The sequence below is a fragment of the Scyliorhinus torazame genome, chromosome 13, assembly GCF_047496885.1.
Source record: "Scyliorhinus torazame isolate Kashiwa2021f chromosome 13, sScyTor2.1, whole genome shotgun sequence".
NCBI classification, from domain to species: domain Eukaryota; kingdom Metazoa; phylum Chordata; class Chondrichthyes; order Carcharhiniformes; family Scyliorhinidae; genus Scyliorhinus; species Scyliorhinus torazame.
Window position 1 is genome coordinate 14,574,047 of NC_092719.1, and position 17,554 is coordinate 14,591,600.

Genomic DNA, 17,554 nt, shown 5'->3' on the forward strand with positions numbered 1-17,554 from the left:
CCGGGAGTGCAGGAGGCGAGAGAGGCCGATGTTTTGGCCTTTGCGTCCCTAGTAGCCCGGCGCAGGATATTGCTAATGTGGAAAGAAGCCAAGCCCCCGGGGGTGGAGACCTGGATAAATGACATGGCGGGGTTTATAAAGCTAGAGCGGATTAAGTTCGTCCTAAGGGGGTCGGCTCAAGGGTTCACCAGGCGGTGGCAACCGTTCGTCGAATACCTCGCGGATAGATAGATGGAATGGGAAAAAGAAGGCAGCAGCAGCAGCCCAGGACCGGGGGGCGGGGGTGTAACTTGTGTCAAGGCAGTTGCCAATTAGGGCTAGTTTTCATTTTTGTTATTTAATATTTATTCATTTTTTGTTTATATAAAATAGGTCATTGTTATTTGTGTTGTTATAATATTGTGTAAAGGATGCACAATGTACTGTGTTGGTTGACCAAAAATTTTCAATAAAATATTTATTTAAAAAAAAAAGGACTGAAGGCAGACGTGGCCATGCTTCAGGAGACGCACCTGAAGGTGGCGGACCAGGTTAGGTTAAGGAAAGGATGGGTGGGACAGGTGTCCCACTCGGAGCTGGACGCAAAGAATAGGGGGGTGGCCACATTGGTGGGGAAACGGGTGTCATTCGAGGCTAGGAACATTGTAGCGGACAGTGGTGGCAGATATGTGATGGTGAGTGGCAGACTGCAGGGAATGGAGGTCGTGCTGGTCAATGTATATGCCCCGAATTGGGATGGTGCGGGATTTATGAAGCGGATGCTGGGACGTATCCCGGACTTCAACACCGTGCTGGACCCAGGGTTAGATAGATCTAGGACCGGAAGAAGGCCTGCAGCGGCCAAGGTGCTTAGGGGGTTTATGGACCAAATGGGGGGAGTGGATCCGTGGCGATTTGTTAGGCCGCTGGCAAAAGAGTTCTCCTTTTTCTCGCATGTCCATAAGGTGTCCACCGGGATAGATTTCTTTGTTTTGGGAAGGTCACTGATTTCGAGGGTGGAAGGAACTGAGTACTCAGCCATAGCTGTTTCAGATCATGCCCCACACTGGGTGGACCTGGAACTAGGAGAGGAGAGGGAGCAGCGTCCACTCTGGCGACTGGATGTGGGATTATTGGCGGATGAGGGAGTCTGCGGAAGGGTGCGGGGATGTATCGAAAGATACCTGGAGGCCAACGACGACGGGGAGTTCCGAGTAGGAGTAGTATGGGAAGCACTAAAAGCGGTGGTCAGGGGAGAGTTGATCTCCATCAGGGCTCACAAGGGGAAAACGGAGGCCAAAGAAAGGGAAAGACTACTGGGGGAGATTTTGAGGGTAGATAAAAAATATGCAGAGGCCCCAGATGAAGGACTATACAGGGAGAGGCGACGACTCCAGACGGAGTTCGATCTGCTCACCACAGGGAGGGCAGAGGCACAGTGGAGGAAGGCACAGGGGGTGAGATATGAATATGGGAAAAAGGCAAGTCGCCTGTTGGCCCACCAGCTGCGAAGGAGGACAGCGGCGGAGGAGATAGGGGGAGTTAGGGATGAAACGGGAGCCACGGTGCGGAGAGCAGGGAAGATAAACAAGGTGTTTAAGACCTTTTATGAGAGGTTATATAGGTCCCAACCCCCGGAGGAAAAAAGGGGATGCAGCAGTTTCTGGACCAACTAAGGTTCACGAAGGTGGAGGAGCAGGAGGTGGCAGGCCTGGGGGCGCCAATTGGGGTGGACGAGGTGACCAAAGGGCTGGGGAACATGCAGGCAGGGAAGGCCCCGGGACCAGATGGGTTCCCGGTGGAATTCTACAGAAAATATGCGGACTTGTTGGCCCCGCTGCTGGTAAGAACCTTTAACGAGGCCAGAGAAGGGGGGACCCTACCCCCGACAATATCACTAATCTTGAAGCGAGATAAAGATCCGCTGCAGTGCGGGTCCTATAGGCCTATCTCATTGCTAAATGTGGACGCCAAGTTGCTGGCAAAGGTGCTGGCAATGAGGATGGAGGATTGTGTCCCGGGGGTGGTGCACAAAGACCAGACAGGGTTCGTAAAGGGGAGACAATTGAATGTCAACGTGCGACGGCTATCAGGGGTGATAATGATGTCCCCAGCAGAGGGGGAGGCAGAGATAGTGGCGGCAATGGATGCAGAGAAGGCATTTGATAGGGTGGAGTGGGAGTACCTATGGGAGGTGCGGAGGAGGTTCGGGTTCGGGGAGGGGTTTGTCAGCTGGGTTAAACTCCTCTATGGGGCCCCAACGGCAAGTGTGGTCACAAATCTGCAAAGGTCGGAGTATTTTCGACTACACAGGGGAACAAGACAGGGATGCCCGCTGTCCCCATTACTATTCGCGCTGGCAATTGAACAACTGGCCATAGCGCTGAGACTCCAGGAAATGGAGAGGCGTGGTTAGAGGGGGAGAGGAACACCGAGTGTCACTCTATGCGGATGACCTACTGCTGTATGTGACGGATCCAGTGGGGGGGATGACAGAGGTCATGCAGATATTGAGGGAGTTTGGAGATTTCTCGGGATATAGGCTTAACATGGGAAAGAGTGAGCTTTTTGTGATACACCCTGGGGACCAGAGTAGAGGGATAGATGGCCTACCGCTAAGGAGAGTGGAAAGAAACTTCCGATACCTGGGGATTCAGATAGCCAGGAGCTGGGGAACCTTACACAGACTCAATCTGACACGGCTGGTGGGACAAATGGAAGAGGATTTCAAAAGGTGGGACATGCAGCCGCTGTCACTGGCGGGCAGAGTGCAGGCAATTAAGATGATGGTCCTCCCGAGGTTCCTATTTGTGTTCCAATGTCTCCCTATACTGATCACGAAGGCCTTCTTTAAAAAAATAGATAGGAGCATCCGAGCTTTGTGTGGGCAGGGAAGGCCCCGAGGGTAAGGAGGGGGTTCCTACAACGTAGCAGAGACAGAGGGGGACTGGCGTTGCCGAATTTGGGCGACTACTATTGGGCCGCCAACGTGGCAATGATTCGTAAATGGATGATAGAGGGAGTGGCGTGGAAAAGGTTGGAGATGAAGTCCTGCAAAGGGACGAGCTGGAAGGCGCTGGTGACGGCGCCATTACCGCTCTCCACGAAAAAGTTTACCACAAACCCAGTGGTGGCGGCAACATTAAGTATCTGGGGGCAAGGGAGGCGACAGAGGGGTGTGCTGGGAGCCTCGGTGTGGTCACCGATCAGGAACAACCATAGGTTTGTCCCAGGGAGGCTGGACGGAGGATTCCAGAGCTGGCACCGGGCAGGAATCAGGAGAGTGGGAGACTTATTTATAGATGGGACGTTTGCGAGCGCTTGAGGAAAAGTATGAGCTGCCCCTGGGAAATACCTTTAGGTATATGCAGGTGAGAGCGTTCACGAGACAACTGGTGAGGGAATTTCCGCTGCTCCCAACACAGGGGATCCAGGACAGGGTGCTTTCGGGGAGGGCAAAGTGTCCGAGATATACCGGGAGATGAGAGAAGAGGGGGAGGAGCTGGTGGACTAACTGAAGGGAAAATGGGAAGAAGAGCTTGGGGAGGAGATTGAGGAGGGTTTGTGGGCTGATGCCCCAAGCAGGGTAAATTCCTCTTCCTTGTTTGCCAGGCTTAGCCTGATCCAATTTAAGGTGCTGCATAGAGCACACATAACGGGAGCAAGGTTAAGCAGGTTCTTCGGAGCGGAGGACAAGTGTGGGAGGTGCGAGGGAAGCCCGGCGAACCACACACATATGTTTTGGTCGTGTCTGGCACTGGAGGGGTGTGATCTCGAAGGTGGCGAAGGTCCGAGTCAAGCCAGGCTGGGGGTTAGCTATATTTGGAGTGGCGGATGAGCCGGGAGTGCAGGAGGCGAAAGAGGCCGATTTTGTGGCCTTTGCGTCCCTAGTAGCCCGGCGTAGGATTTTACTCATGTGGAAGGAAGCAAAACCCCCCGGCCTGGATAAACGATATGGCTGGGTTCATAAAACTGGAGCGGATGAAGTTTGCGCTGAGAGGATCGGCTCAATGGTTCACCAGGCGGTGGCAACCGTTCCTCAGCTATCTAGTGGAACGTTAGGGGGAAGATAGATAGCCAGCAGCAGCAGCCCGGGGGGGGGGGGGTATAGTAAATTGTTTGTGTTCTAGATGGGGAGTGGGGCGCATTACTTTGCGTTATTTGGTTAGTTTACTATATTATTTAAACAATGTTATATAGCAGGTATCATGCTACCATTTTTGTTGATCTGCAAGGGAAAAAATTGTGTTTGAAAACTTTAATAAAATATATTAAAAAAAATAAAATTCTGAGTTGCTGGTCGAGTAGCAATAATGTAGGTGAAGCTTGTTCTCTGTCGTAGTAGGAAACCTTCTGTCATCGCCTTGAACATACTCCTAGAACCAATTGCTAAATTGCTTCACTATTGCTGGGACAAAATCTTGAAATCCCTACCTAACAGCAATTCTGGGTGCTCCTACACCACATGGACTGCAAAAGTTCAAGAAGATAGCTCATAATGACCCACTCAAGGACAACTAGGGGCAGGCAATAAATGTTGGCCTAGACAGCGATGGTCACACCCTATAAATTAATAAATAAATAAAAATCTCAGCTTACACTGTGTACAATTCACAAACTTTCATCACTGCCATTAGATCTCCACAACACAAACAACACTAGAGGCCCAGTATGGCTGACCTTCAACCTCATCATCCTGAAGTCCTTGCAAAGGAGCTGGTAGATTAATATTAAGAAAGCTTGACTAGTTGCAAGTCCCACCTGGTTGAGCTTGATGCAAGTTTCCACAGACTGATACCCATCACATAGTTTTGCCATCACAGAACCACTACACATCTCTCTTAACTCCTGCAGGTACAATGTCTTAAAACTGGCAACTTTGGGAGTGTGTGTGCCGGAATTTGGATCTTGTCGCTTTGAATAAAGAGATGTGGGCTGGGTTGGGTCAAGGATCACTCAGACCACACAATGCCTGAAAAGACAGGCAAGCCACCTTGCCACGGCAGCCAAACACGCCATTAAGTTGTTTACCCAGCATGGCAACTTAAAAAAATATCTGGACTTCAGATCTCCAGATTTGACACACTGTACCTGTAGCCACATTCAGTTCAAATCCTGCTTTCGATTCTAACATCTTGATCACTCCTGTATTTTCTGAATTTCAGGGAAAACAATCCAAGTTTACAGAACCTATATGAACGATCAGTACTAAGATCAGAAATAATTCTGATGAAGCTACACTATACACCCTTCCGAAAAACAATGCGGAGGTACCAGATCCCAAACTGCAAAGTGTGCACCAGATTGAGGGGGGGGTCTCAGCCACCTCATCCCTATCCTTGTCCAGTTCCACAATGCCTGAACCTTTGTGACCTGCCCACCAGTTTTCAGTGATTGCTGTGTACCCGGGCAAAAACAGTGACCAACCAAGCACAGGGAGAATGCTCGACAGCCGCAAGCCCCAGACCTCACTCCCCCACTTTTCATTGGTTATTTACCGAAGCCACAGATTTACTCTCCCCCCACCCCCCACCCATGGGCAGAGCCTACACGCTGTGCACTGGGACAAATCCCAGGCTATGCCCCGTCCAGCAGCGCCTCCCACGGCCCATTTCTATTGCCCAGCCGAAGCGCTCCGGAAAGCACCTGGCTCAGCTTCTCGGGAGCAGGGCAAGAGTTTGCTTTTTAAAGAAAACCCAATATATTTAATTGGCACGCATCTCAGTCAGTAATTACCGCCCGGGTTACACGCTCACCTCCCAGAGGGGGCTTTCCGCTGCACTCCAAAGCCACGTCTCTCCAACAGCTCATAAACATTAAATTAAGCCTACCTAAAACTATACCTTATTTCTAATGTTTGTCCATATAAATATAAATCCCTTAAAACTGCCTTTGTTTTCCTAACACCTAGCCATGCGGGTCGGAAATTAGGTTCATGTGTAAAAAAGATATCAGAAATAATAACAGGACATTATAAGAGATAATCGGTACTATTTGATTGGTTATTGGAAAACTTTGGAAGATTGGTGTGTTTGTGGATGGTTTTCATGTCCACCTTTTGATTTTTTTGCAAAAGTCCTTCCCTGAAAGGATGTGAAAGTATAATAATAGGGCTGATTCCCCAGCGCAGTACTGAGGGAGTTCCTGCACTGCCGCAGGTGCCATCATGTGGAGGAGATATTAAATGTGTGCCCCTCTGGCTGTTTTGAAAGGACATAAAAGATCCCATGGCATTATTTTGAAGAAGGACGGGGTAGTTATCTTGGTTCCTGGTCATTATTTATCCCTCAATCAATATCGCTGAATCAGAATACCTGGTCATTATCGCATTGCTGTTTGTGGGAGCTTGCTGTGCACAAATTGGCTGCTGCGTTTCCTACAGAATAACAGTGCCCACAGCTCATACTTCATTGGCTGTAAAGCACTTTGAGATGTCCGGTGGTCATGAAAAGTGCGATAGAAACGCAAGTCTTATTGATGTAGTGTATCGACTGCAATCGCTGTAATGTAATGACTCCACATTGCCAGAAGGTGGCGCCCAATTCACCCCCACCCACCCACCCAAACGAATGTCGGCAGGATGGCATCAAAAAGCCAATGAAAGCAATGGAAAAGAGCGAAGTAAAGAACTGGTTTTCACATTTTGAGGGAAAATTAATTTTCCCGGAGCCGGAAAGGAGGACCACGTTTAGTTCTCTCCGGACAAATCTGAGGAGCATGTTGGCTTTGATGCTAGCACATAGCAGTACGGTAGCACAGTGGTTAGCACAGTTGCTTCACAGCTCCAGAGTCCCAGGTTTGATTCCGGCTTGGGTCATTCTCTGCGCGGAGTCTGCATGTTCTCCCCTGTGTCTGAGTGGGTTTCCTACGGGTGCTCCGGTTTCACTCCCACAGTCCAAAGATGTGCAGGTTAGGTGGATTGGCCATGATAAATTGCCCTTAATGTCCAAAAATAAAGGTTGGGTAGGGTTACTGGGTTATGAGGATAGGGCTTAAGTAGTGCTCTTTCCAAGAGCCGGTGCTGACTCGATGGGCCGAATGGCCTCCTCCTAAATTCTATGATTCTAGTGTCTTGAGCCTTGACCTCCTGTTGAGGTGACTGATCAAGATAAATGTCAGCTGCCACTGCCCTGCCGTCCTGTCCCCCTACAAACCTTCCCCAGTGTGTAACCGTCACAAAAGGTTGTGCAATTTGTGAACAGTTTGCAATGCGAAAGGTTAATACGGATTGCACAGCCGAAAAAATGCACATGATTGTGCATCATTCCCGTAAAATAATAACATTTTTCATCTGCTGTTATGTTTTTATTCAGACCTGCAGAGCTTGAAATTGAATATGTTATGAGAATTGATGAACTGAGAAGCAAACTGCCGCAGGCAGTTTTTGAAAGACAAAGTTACAAACTTAAAGAAGGTAATTTTATTTGCTTGGCTCCACGTATTAAGCTGCATAAAGATGCCTGGCTGAAACATTGACCCATTCTTTTGGCTTTGTTTCAGTTTGTTTGGAAGGTTTATATTGCAGTTGGTATGAGCTGGTGGAATACATGGAGAGAGGAGAAGGCCCTCAGCTGGGTCCTTTCGTAGATGAAATGAAGAAAAAGAACCTGGTAAGAGTTGGAATGCACGGGTCTTTGTTCTAGGCTAAAGGCATTTGATGGTCATCAGTTTGAATAAATGATGTTGTTCTTGTCTCGTTGAGTCAGAAGGGTTTGGTGGCACTGCTGTATTGAGGGAGTGCTGCGTTGTTGGGGCTACTGGCCGGGATTCTCCGAAATCCCGGCCAAGTGTTGATGCCTGCGTAAACACCGGCGTGGTGTCACGCCGGCGTCAACGGGCCTCCTGGCCCAGCAATTCACCGCTGTTCAGGGGGCTGGCACGGCGCCGGAGAGCTGCGCGCTGCTTCGGCGCCGAAAGGCGGCCCTGCATGGCCGGCGCAGGTCCGCGCATGCGCGCGACGGCCGTCTCTGCGCCCGCGCATGCGCGTGGTTGCCGTCTCCATGCCGGCGCGGAGCAACATGTCGGGGACTTTACAGCGGGCCGCACAGAAGGAGGTAGGCCCCCTCCAGATCGCCACCCCTGACCGGCGGCGGAGAATCAGTGGCCCGGCGTCGGAGCGGCATGGCAGGAATGTCCCGCGCCCCCGGCGATTCTCCAACCCGGCGTGGGATCGAGAATCCCGCCCACTGTGTTTCAAGTCCGATTTTTTAAATATATATAAATATATATATGTAAAAAAAATATTTTTATCCTCCTCATTTTCCACTTTTACATCAAATATACACCCAATAACAGATAACCAACAATAACAAATACAATAGCAATTCCCCAACCAACAAACCCAAACCTCCCCCCTACATCCCCAATACAAAATAAGAAAGACCAAAAGAGAATCCATGGTCATCCCATACCGGGTAACCAATAAACATTACCCCACCCCCCCCACACACACACACAAAATGTTCGATGGCACCCAATTCTTGAATGTGCATGATAACCAATGCCCATGAATTGTAGAACCCTTCCATCCTCCCCGTCAACCCAACCTTCACCTTCTCGAGTGCCAAAAATTCTAGCAGGTGCCCCCCGCCACGCCGAGGCACAGGGCAGAGAAGCTGACCTCCACCCTAACAGGACCCGCCTTTGGGCAATCAGCGAGGCGAAGGCAGCCCGGACTGGTCCGACACCCTGATTATCTCACATGCACCACCTTTGAGATGGCCTTAAAGACCTCCCTCCAGTTTCGATGTCTGATGTTAAACTGTGGTCCTGTCTGTCAATTGTATAATTGTGGAAAGACTTCCGGGTGCGGCGATGACCAGCTGAGTCGCACGTTTCGGCAGCTCCCTGTGAAACGGACTTTTGGGCTCTTGATAGGAGCCCCAACGGCAATTTTGACGGCTAAAAACACTGTGCGGTAAACCAGAAGGGAATCCCCCCTGGATACGGATGGAAAAAGGAGGAGAGAGTGGCCAGATTGCAGTGGATCCTTTAGAACAGCGGCAAGGAAGGCAAGCAAAAACCAAGATGGCGTCGGAAGGTGGCAGTTTAACATGGGGCCCTGAACAACAAGAGTTCTTGAAATGCTGTGTGGAAGAGATCAAAAAGGAAATGAAGAAAGAGCTGTTGGCCCCGATACTACAGGCGATCGAAGGGCTAAAGGAGGAACAAAAGACCCAGGAGCGGGAGCTTCGGGTCGTGAAGGCAAAGGCAGCCGAGAATGAGGACGATATACAAGGCCTGGTGGTGAAGACGGAGACGCAGGAGGCACATCAGAAACGATGTGTGGAAAGGTTGGAGGCACTGGAAAACAACGCAAGGAGGAACAACCTGAGGATTCTTGGTCTTCCTGAAGGTGTGGAGGGAGCGGACGTCGGGGCATATGTGAGCACGATGCTGCACTCGTTAATGGGAGCGGAGGCCCCGGCGGGTCCGTTGGAGGTGGAGGGAGCATACCGAGTGATGGCGCGAGGACCGAGAGCAGGAGAAATTCCCAGAGCCATAGTGGTGAGATTCCTCCGTTTTAAGGATAGAGAAATGGTCCTTAGATGGGCGAAGAAAACTCGGAGCAGTAAATGGGAGAACGCGGTGATCCGCGTTTATCAAGACTGGAGTGCGGAGGTGGCGAGAAGGAGGGCGAGCTTTAATCGGGCCAAGGCGGTGCTTCATAAAAAGAAGATAAAATTTGGAATGCTGCAACCGGCAAGACTGTGGGTCACATATCGAGGGAGGCACCACTACTTTGAGACGGCGGATGAAGCGTGGACTTTTATTGTGGAAGAAAAACTGGAATGAGCGGGTTATTAAAAAGAACGTTCGAACAAAGTGGTGGGGGGCGAAGAGGGGTTTTATGTACTAATCCTGCCATGTGGTAACTTTTCTCTCTCCCACAGGTGGTGATGGGGGAGGAGGGGAGGTGGAGGAGATGGGGCGTTGGCCATTGGGGGTGGGGCCAAGGGAGAAGCGCGGGCTTGGTTCCCGCGCTATGATAATCATGGCGGGAATAGAGAAGCAGGAAGGAGGGGGCGTCGCACGGTGCGAGCCGAGGTCACGGGGGGAAGCCGAGGTCAGCCAGAGTTTGCTGACTTCTGGGAGCAACATGGGGGGAGTAATTACGCTAGCGGGGGATCTAGCGGGGGGGGGTGGGAGGGGGGAATTACTGGGTTGCTGCTGCTGGGGGGAGCTGGTATGGGAGAGGATGGGCGGGGGGGCACCGCCTGGGGGAGATACAGCTGCGTGGGAACCGGGTGAGGAGCTGGAAAAAGGTGATGGCTAATCGACAAGGGGGGGGGGGGGCGGGTAGGAAGCCCCCCAACTCGGCTGATCACGTGGAACGTGAGAGGGCTGAACGGGCCGATAAAGAGGGCACGGGTACTCGCACACCTTAAGAAACTTAAGGCAGATGTGGTTATGTTACAGGAAACGCACCTGAAACTGATAGACCAGGTTAGGCTACGCAAAGGATGGGTGGGGCAGGTGTTCCATTCGGGGCTAGATGCGAAAAACAGGGGGGTGGCTATATTAGTGGGGAAGCGGGTAATGTTCGAGGCAAAGACTATAGTGGCGGATAACGGGGGCAGATGCGTGATGGTGAGTGGCAAACTACAGGGGGAGACGGTGGTTTTGGTAAACGTATATGCCCCGAACTGGGATGATGCCAATTTTATGAGGCGGATGCTAGGACGCATTCCAGACCTAGAGATGGGAAAGCTGATAATGGGGGGAGATTTTAATACGGTGTTGGAACCAGGGCTGGATAGGTCGAAGTCCAGGACTGGAAGGAGGCCGGCAGCAGCCAAGGTACTTAAAGATTTTATGGAGCAGATGGGAGGTGTAGACCCGTGGAGATTTAGCAGACCTAGGAGTAAGGAGTTCTCGTTTTTCTCCTATGTCCATAAAGTCTACTCGCGAATAGACTTTTTTGTGCTGGGTAGGGCATTGATCCCGAAGGTGAGGGGAACGGAGTATACGGCTATAGCCATTTCGGATCACGCTCCACACTGGGTGGACTTGGAGATAGGGGAGGAAACAGGAGGGCGCCCACCCTGGAGAATGGACATGGGACTAATGGCAGATGAAGGGGTGTGTCTAAGGGTGAGTGGGTGCATTGAAAAGTACTTGGAACTCAATGATAATGGGGAGGTCCAGGTGGGAGTGGTCTGGGAGGCGTTGAAGGCGGTGGTTAGAGGGGAGCTGATATCAATAAGGGCACATAAAGGGAAGCAGGAGAGTAAGGAACGGGAGCGGTTGCTGCAAGAACTTTTGAGGGTGGACAGACAATATGCGGAAGCACCGGAGGAGGGACTGTACAGGGAAAGGCAAAGGCTACATGTAGAATTTGACTTGCTGACTACAGGCACTGCAGAGGCACAATGGAGGAAGGCACTGGGTGTACAGTACGAATATGGGGAGAAGGCGAGCAGGTTGCTGGCACACCAATTGAGGAAAAGGGGAGCAGCGAGGGAAATAGGGGGAGTGAGGGATGAGGAAGGAGAGATGGAGCGGGGAGCGGAGAGAGTGAATGGAGTGTTCAAGACATTTTATAAAAAATTATATGAAGCTCAACCCCCGGATGGGAGGGAGAGAATGATGGGCTTCTTGGATCGGCTGGAATTTCCCAAGGTGGAAGAGCAGGAAAGGGTGGGACTGGGAGCACAGATCGAGGTAGAAGAAGTGGTGAAAGGAATTAGGAGCATGCAGGCGGGAAAGGCCCCGGGACCGGATGGATTCCCAGTCGAATTCTATAGAAAATATGTGGACTTGCTCGCCCCGGTACTGACGAGGACCTTTAATGAGGCAAAGGAAAGGGGACAACTGCCCCCGACTATGTCTGAAGCAACGATATCGCTTCTCTTAAAGAAGGAAAAGGACCCGCTACAATGCGGGTCCTTTAGACCTATTTCCCTCCTAAATGTAGATGCCAAGGTCCTGGCCAAGGTAATGGCAATGCGAATAGAGGAATGTGTCCCGGGGGTGGTCCACGAGGACCAAACTGGGTTTGTGAAGGGGAGACAGCTGAACACGAATATACGGAGGTTGTTAGGGGTAATGATGATGGCCCCACCAGAGGGAGAAACGGAGATAGTAGTGGCGATGGATGCCGAGAAAGCATTTGATAGAGTGGAGTGGGATTATTTGTGGGAGGTGTTGAGGAGATTTGGTTTTGGAGAGGGGTATGTTAGATGGGTGCAGCTGTTGTATAGGGCCCCAGTGGCGAGCGTGGTCACGAATGGACGGGGATCTGCATATTTTCGGCTCCATAGAGGGACAAGGCAGGGATGCCCTCTGTCCCCATTATTGTTTGCACTGGCGATTGAGCCCCTGGCGATAGCGTTGAGGGGTTCCAAGAAGTGGAGGGGAGTACTTAGGGGAGGAGAAGAGCACCGGGTATCTTTGTATGCGGACGATTTGCTACTATACGTGGCGGACCCGGCGGAGGGGATGCCAGAAATAATGCGGATACTTGGGGAGTTTGGGGATTTTTCAGGGTATAAATTGAACATGGGGAAAAGTGAGTTGTTTGTGGTGCATCCAGGGGAGCAGAGTAGAGAAATAGAGGACCTACCGTTGAGGAAGGTAACAAGGGACTTTCGTTACCTGGGGATCCAGATAGCTAAGAATTGGGGCACATTGCATAGGTTAAATTTAACGCGGTTGGTGGAACAGATGGAGGAGGATTTCAAGAGATGGGATATGGTATCCCTGTCAATGGCAGGGAGGGTGCAGGCGGTTAAGATGGTGGTCCTCCCGAGATTCCTCTTTGTGTTTCAGTGCCTCCCGGTGGTGATCACGAAGGCTTTTTTTAAAAGGATTGAAAAGAGCATCATGGGTTTTGTGTGGGCCAGGAAGACCCCGAGAGTGAGGAAGGGATTCTTACAGCGTAGCAGGGATAGGGGGGGGCTGGCACTACCGAGCCTAAGTGAGTATTATTGGGCCGCTAATATTTCAATGGTGAGTAAGTGGATGGGAGAGGAGGAGGGAGCGGCGTGGAAGAGATTAGAGAGGGCGTCCTGTAGGGGGACTAGCCTACAGGCCATGGTGACAGCCCCATTGCCGTTCTCACCGAGGAACTACACCACAAGCCTGGTGGTGGTGGCTACACTGAAGATTTGGGGACAGTGGAGACGGCATAGGGGAAAGACTGGAGCCTTGGGGGGGTCCCCGATAAGAAACAACCATAGGTTTGCCCCGGGGGGAATGGATGGGGGATATAGAATGTGGCAAAGAGCAGGAATAACGCAACTGAAAGATCTGTTTGTGGATGGGAAGTTCGCGAGTCTGGGAGCGCTGACCGAGAAATATGGGTTGCCCCAAGGGAATGCATTCAGGTATATGCAACTGAGGGCTTTTGCGAGGCAACAGGTGAGGGAATTCCCGCAGCTCCCGACACAAGAGGTGCAGGACAGAGTGATCTCAAAGACATGGGTGGGGGATGGTAAGGTGTCAGATATATATAGGGAAATGAGGGACGAAGGGGAGACTAAGGTAGATGAACTAAAAGGGAAATGGGAAGAAGAGCTGGGGGAGGAGATCGAGGAGGGGCTGTGGGCAGATGCCCTAAGCAGGGTAAACTCGTCGTCCTCGTGTGCCAGGCTAAGCCTGATTCAGTTTAAGGTATTACACAGGGCACATATGACTGGAGCACGGCTCAGTAAATTTTTTGGGGTGGAGGATAGGTGTGCGAGGTGCTCGAGAAGCCCAGCGAATCATACCCATATGTTTTGGTCATGTCCGGCACTACAGGGGTTTTGGATGGGGGTGACAAAGGTGCTTTCAAAAGTAGTAGGAGTCCGGGTCGAACCAAGCTGGGGGTTGGCTATATTTGGGGTTGCACAAGAGCCGGGAGTGCAGGAGGCGAGCGAGGCCGATGTTTTGGCCTTTGCGTCCCTAGTAGCCCGGCGCAGGATATTGCTAATGTGGAAAGAAGCCAAGCCCCCGGGGGTGGAGACCTGGATAAATGACATGGCGGGGCTTATAAAGCTAGAGCGGATTAAATTCGTCCTAAGGGGGTCGGCTCAAGGGTTCACCAGGCGGTGGCAACCGTTCGTCGAATACCTCGCAGAAAGATAGACGGAATGGGAAAAAGAAGGCAGCAGCAGCAGCCCAGGATCGAGGGGTGGGGGGGGGAGGAGGAACCAGAAGGACTCTCAGGGTTGTTAATATATACTGTATAGTATGTATAGGTCGTTGCTATATTGGACTGTTAAATTATATTTTTGGAGAGTGTTACTTGTGACAAGGCAGTTGCCAATTAGGGCTAGTTTTAATTTTTGTTATTTATTATTTATTCATTTTTTGTTTATAAAATAGGTCATTGTTATTTGTGTTGTTATAATATTGTGTAAAGGATGCACAATGTACTGTGTTGGTTGACCAAAAATTTTCAATAAAATATTTAATAAAAAAAAAATTGTATAATTGTGTTTAATTATGTGCAGGTAAGGGGCATTAATTTGGGTTTCACTTGAGCATATATGAAGAGACACTTCAACCAGTGAGGAGGGAGGCGAGGAGGGTGAAATACCTTCTTGTATGTGCCTGCTCCTGGGTCTGGACAAATTGGCCATTCATAGATCCAGGCAATGGGTGGTTGAGGGGGTTGTTGGATCCGATTGTCTGCCCATTCAACCACAGCTATGTTTGCAGCGGAGTGGCCTTGGAGAGGGAGCACAGGGTGCCTGCCAGAACGCTACATTGTGCCGTGGGCACAATGGGCGCTGGGGTGCATCATCACCCCCCGGGAATGACACTTTAATTTGGATTAGTTAAGTTTCCTTTCCACAATTTTTTTTTGTTTTTAGTTACAGTGCCTCACCAGGGACTGTCACTCCTGTCATTTTTGTTGAATTTATTGATTATTGGTTTTATTAAAAGAGTACAAAGAGAGAGGGGGCGGGTAGGAGGAGAACCAGATGAACAACTTTGCATCCAAGTCGTTGATGGGTTGATTAAAAACAAACACAAGGCAGGTTTTTTTTTTTTTACATTATTGTCTTCCCATTTCAAAATGGCCTGAGCAAAAAGGCTGGCGAAATGTAAAAACAAAATTAAAAATTAAAACTGCTTTTCTCTGATGCGTTGGTGGAGAAAAACAGTGCATTGTCCGATTGTGACACTTCAATTGTCTATGGGATTCATTCCCAAAATCTTGGAGTCCGTCTGTTTCTTCCTGGCAAAGTGTTGGGAGGTTTTATTCTCTATTAAAAGCGTTGCCTAAATACAAATTCTTGAATAACTTTTCAGCCTCTTCTTCTTTTTTTCCATGTTCCTATGCTTACACACTTGGAATTTCAGTGGGTGTACATGTGTTGCTTTTTGTTCCAGGCGATTGTAAAGTGCTTAAATGATCAGGGGCTACTCGTGTTGTTCAGCGCTTCTGTCTCCTGCTTCACCGGTGGTAAGTACGCAGATAAGGAAAAACTTGAATGTTTCAACAACTGAATTGAGAAATCCTTCCATTCCAATAATGGACATTTTGTTTCATGTTCTGCAGGGAGTGACGAGCCTACCCACAATGTGTTGCAAGCTGTGTTCATTTTCAAAGAATCCAGAATATCTCACCTTAAAGGTATACCGACTATTCTATACTTCTGCTCCTTGTAATGCAGGCAGCCCTTTGCCCTCCTCTTAAAGGTCATCAAACATCATCAGATATTTTTAAGACCCTTGAGTGTGCGTCGTTAAAAATGGTTGTGTCGTTTTGTCTTTAAAAAATCTTGTTTTTTTTTAAAATTTGGAGCACCCAATTCATTTTTTCCAATTAAGGGACAGTTTAGCGCGGCCAATCCACCTATCCTGCACATCTTTGGGTTGTGGGGGCGAAACCCACGCACACACGGGAAGAATGTGCAAACTCCACACGGACAGTGGCCCAGTACCGGGATCGAACTTGGGACCTCGGCGCCGTGAGGCAGCAGTGCTAACCACTGCGCCACCGTCCTGCCCCTGTCGTTTTGTCTTTTATTTGATTATCTTATTGATTATCTTGATTATTAGCTGGATCCTTTCGTGGTCGAGGTTCGTACATTTACTGCGCCCCCTCCCACCATCACCAAAAGGGGATAGGCGGCGCATGTTTAGTTACACGGGCAAAATTCAGCTGATATTTTTTGTCAACATGGTTTCACTGTGAAAAAGACCTTTTGGCTCTTTCCCTCCATTTATCTGCTGCTGCCCTCCTGAAAATATTTGACTCCTGGCGTGGTGCAGTTCGGCAAGTACCACCTGTGCCTCGTGCAAGTGACAGTTTCTTCGCCTGTAAGCTGAGGGAGTGAGCTTTGGGTTGGACGTTAACCTGTAAGGAGATATCACCGCCCACGTGACTGTTGCACCCTCGTTTTTAAAGGAAATGATGTGGGGTCGCAGGCAAGGCCAGCATTTATAGCGCATCCTGCTGTGCAGAGTGACCTGGTTGTGCTAGTTCATGAGTCGCAAAAAGTTGGTTTACAGGTGCAACAGGTGATTAAGAAGGCAAATGGAATTTTGGCCTTCATTGCTAGAGGGATGGAGTTCAAGATTAGGGAGGTTATGCTGCAATTGTATAAGGTGCTAGTGAGGCCACACCTGGGGTATTGTGTTCAGCTTTGGTCTCCTTACTTGAGAAAGGACGTACTGGCACTGGAGGGTGTGCAGAGGAGATTCACTAGGTTAATCCCAGAGCTGAAGGGGTTGGATTACGAGGAGAGGTTGAGTAGACTGGGACTGTACTCGTTGGAATTTAGAAGGATGAGGGGGGATCTTATAGAAACATATAAAATTATGAAGGGAATAGATAGGATAGATGCGGGCAGGTTGTTTCCACTGGCGGGTGAAAGCAGAACTAGGGGGAATAGCCTCAAAATAAGGGGAAGTAGATTTAGGACTGAGTTTAGGAGGAACCTCTTCACCCAAAGGGTTGTGAATCTATGGAATTCCTTGCCCAGTGAAGCAGTAGAGGCCCCTTCATTAAATGTTTTTAAGATAAAGATAGATCGTTTTTTGAAGAATAAAGGGATTAAAGGTTATAGTGTTCGGGCCGGAAAGTGGAGTTGAGTCCACAAAAGATCAGCCACGATCTCATTGAATGGTGGAGCAGGCTCGAGGGGCCAGATGGCCTACTCCTGCTCCTAGTTCTTATGTTCTATCCCTAATTGTTCGTGAGAAGTTCATACCCACACTTTACAGTGGCCGTTTATATCAGGAGTGGGAAGCCCTGACTGATTTTTGCTTTCCCCTCCACTCCTTGGAAACGAGACCGATTGCAGAAATTGCATTTTGATCGGCACAGAGCCTTGTGTGTTTGCTACTTTCATCAACTGAGCCATCAGGAGACCTTGTGAAGTGGTCTAAATGTCACCCTGTGCTAGCTGGCTCACCTGTAGAAGACGGTATACAGACCTGTAGCACTTTAGAAGGGGAAAGAAGTATACATAGATAAAACATAAGTTGGGTAACTGGAATGTTAATGTTTATTTTTCCAGTTTTTAAATTATATTCATAGGTTTCTGAAAAAAGATGCAGAATTTGTTAAATATTTGAGATGTTAATAATATTGTTTTCCCTAATCTTGTGTAATGTTGAATTTCTTTGCCATCGT

The 17,554-nt window shown here is 49.6% G+C and overlaps 1 protein-coding gene across 5 annotated transcripts in view; it reads left to right on the top strand.

The window, feature by feature from the left end:
- LOC140387852 (uncharacterized) overlaps window positions 1-17,554 on the top strand; it is a 180,924-nt gene that overhangs the window by 85,536 nt on the left and 77,834 nt on the right. For all 5 annotated transcript variants that reach the window (XM_072471096.1, XM_072471098.1, XM_072471097.1 and 2 more), the window contains exons 10-13: window positions 7,293-7,393; window positions 7,480-7,589; window positions 15,304-15,376; window positions 15,473-15,547. In XM_072471096.1, coding sequence (XP_072327197.1) covers window positions 7,293-7,393; window positions 7,480-7,589; window positions 15,304-15,376; window positions 15,473-15,547 — 359 coding nt within the window. The remainder of the gene's footprint in view (window positions 1-7,292; window positions 7,394-7,479; window positions 7,590-15,303; window positions 15,377-15,472; window positions 15,548-17,554) is intronic.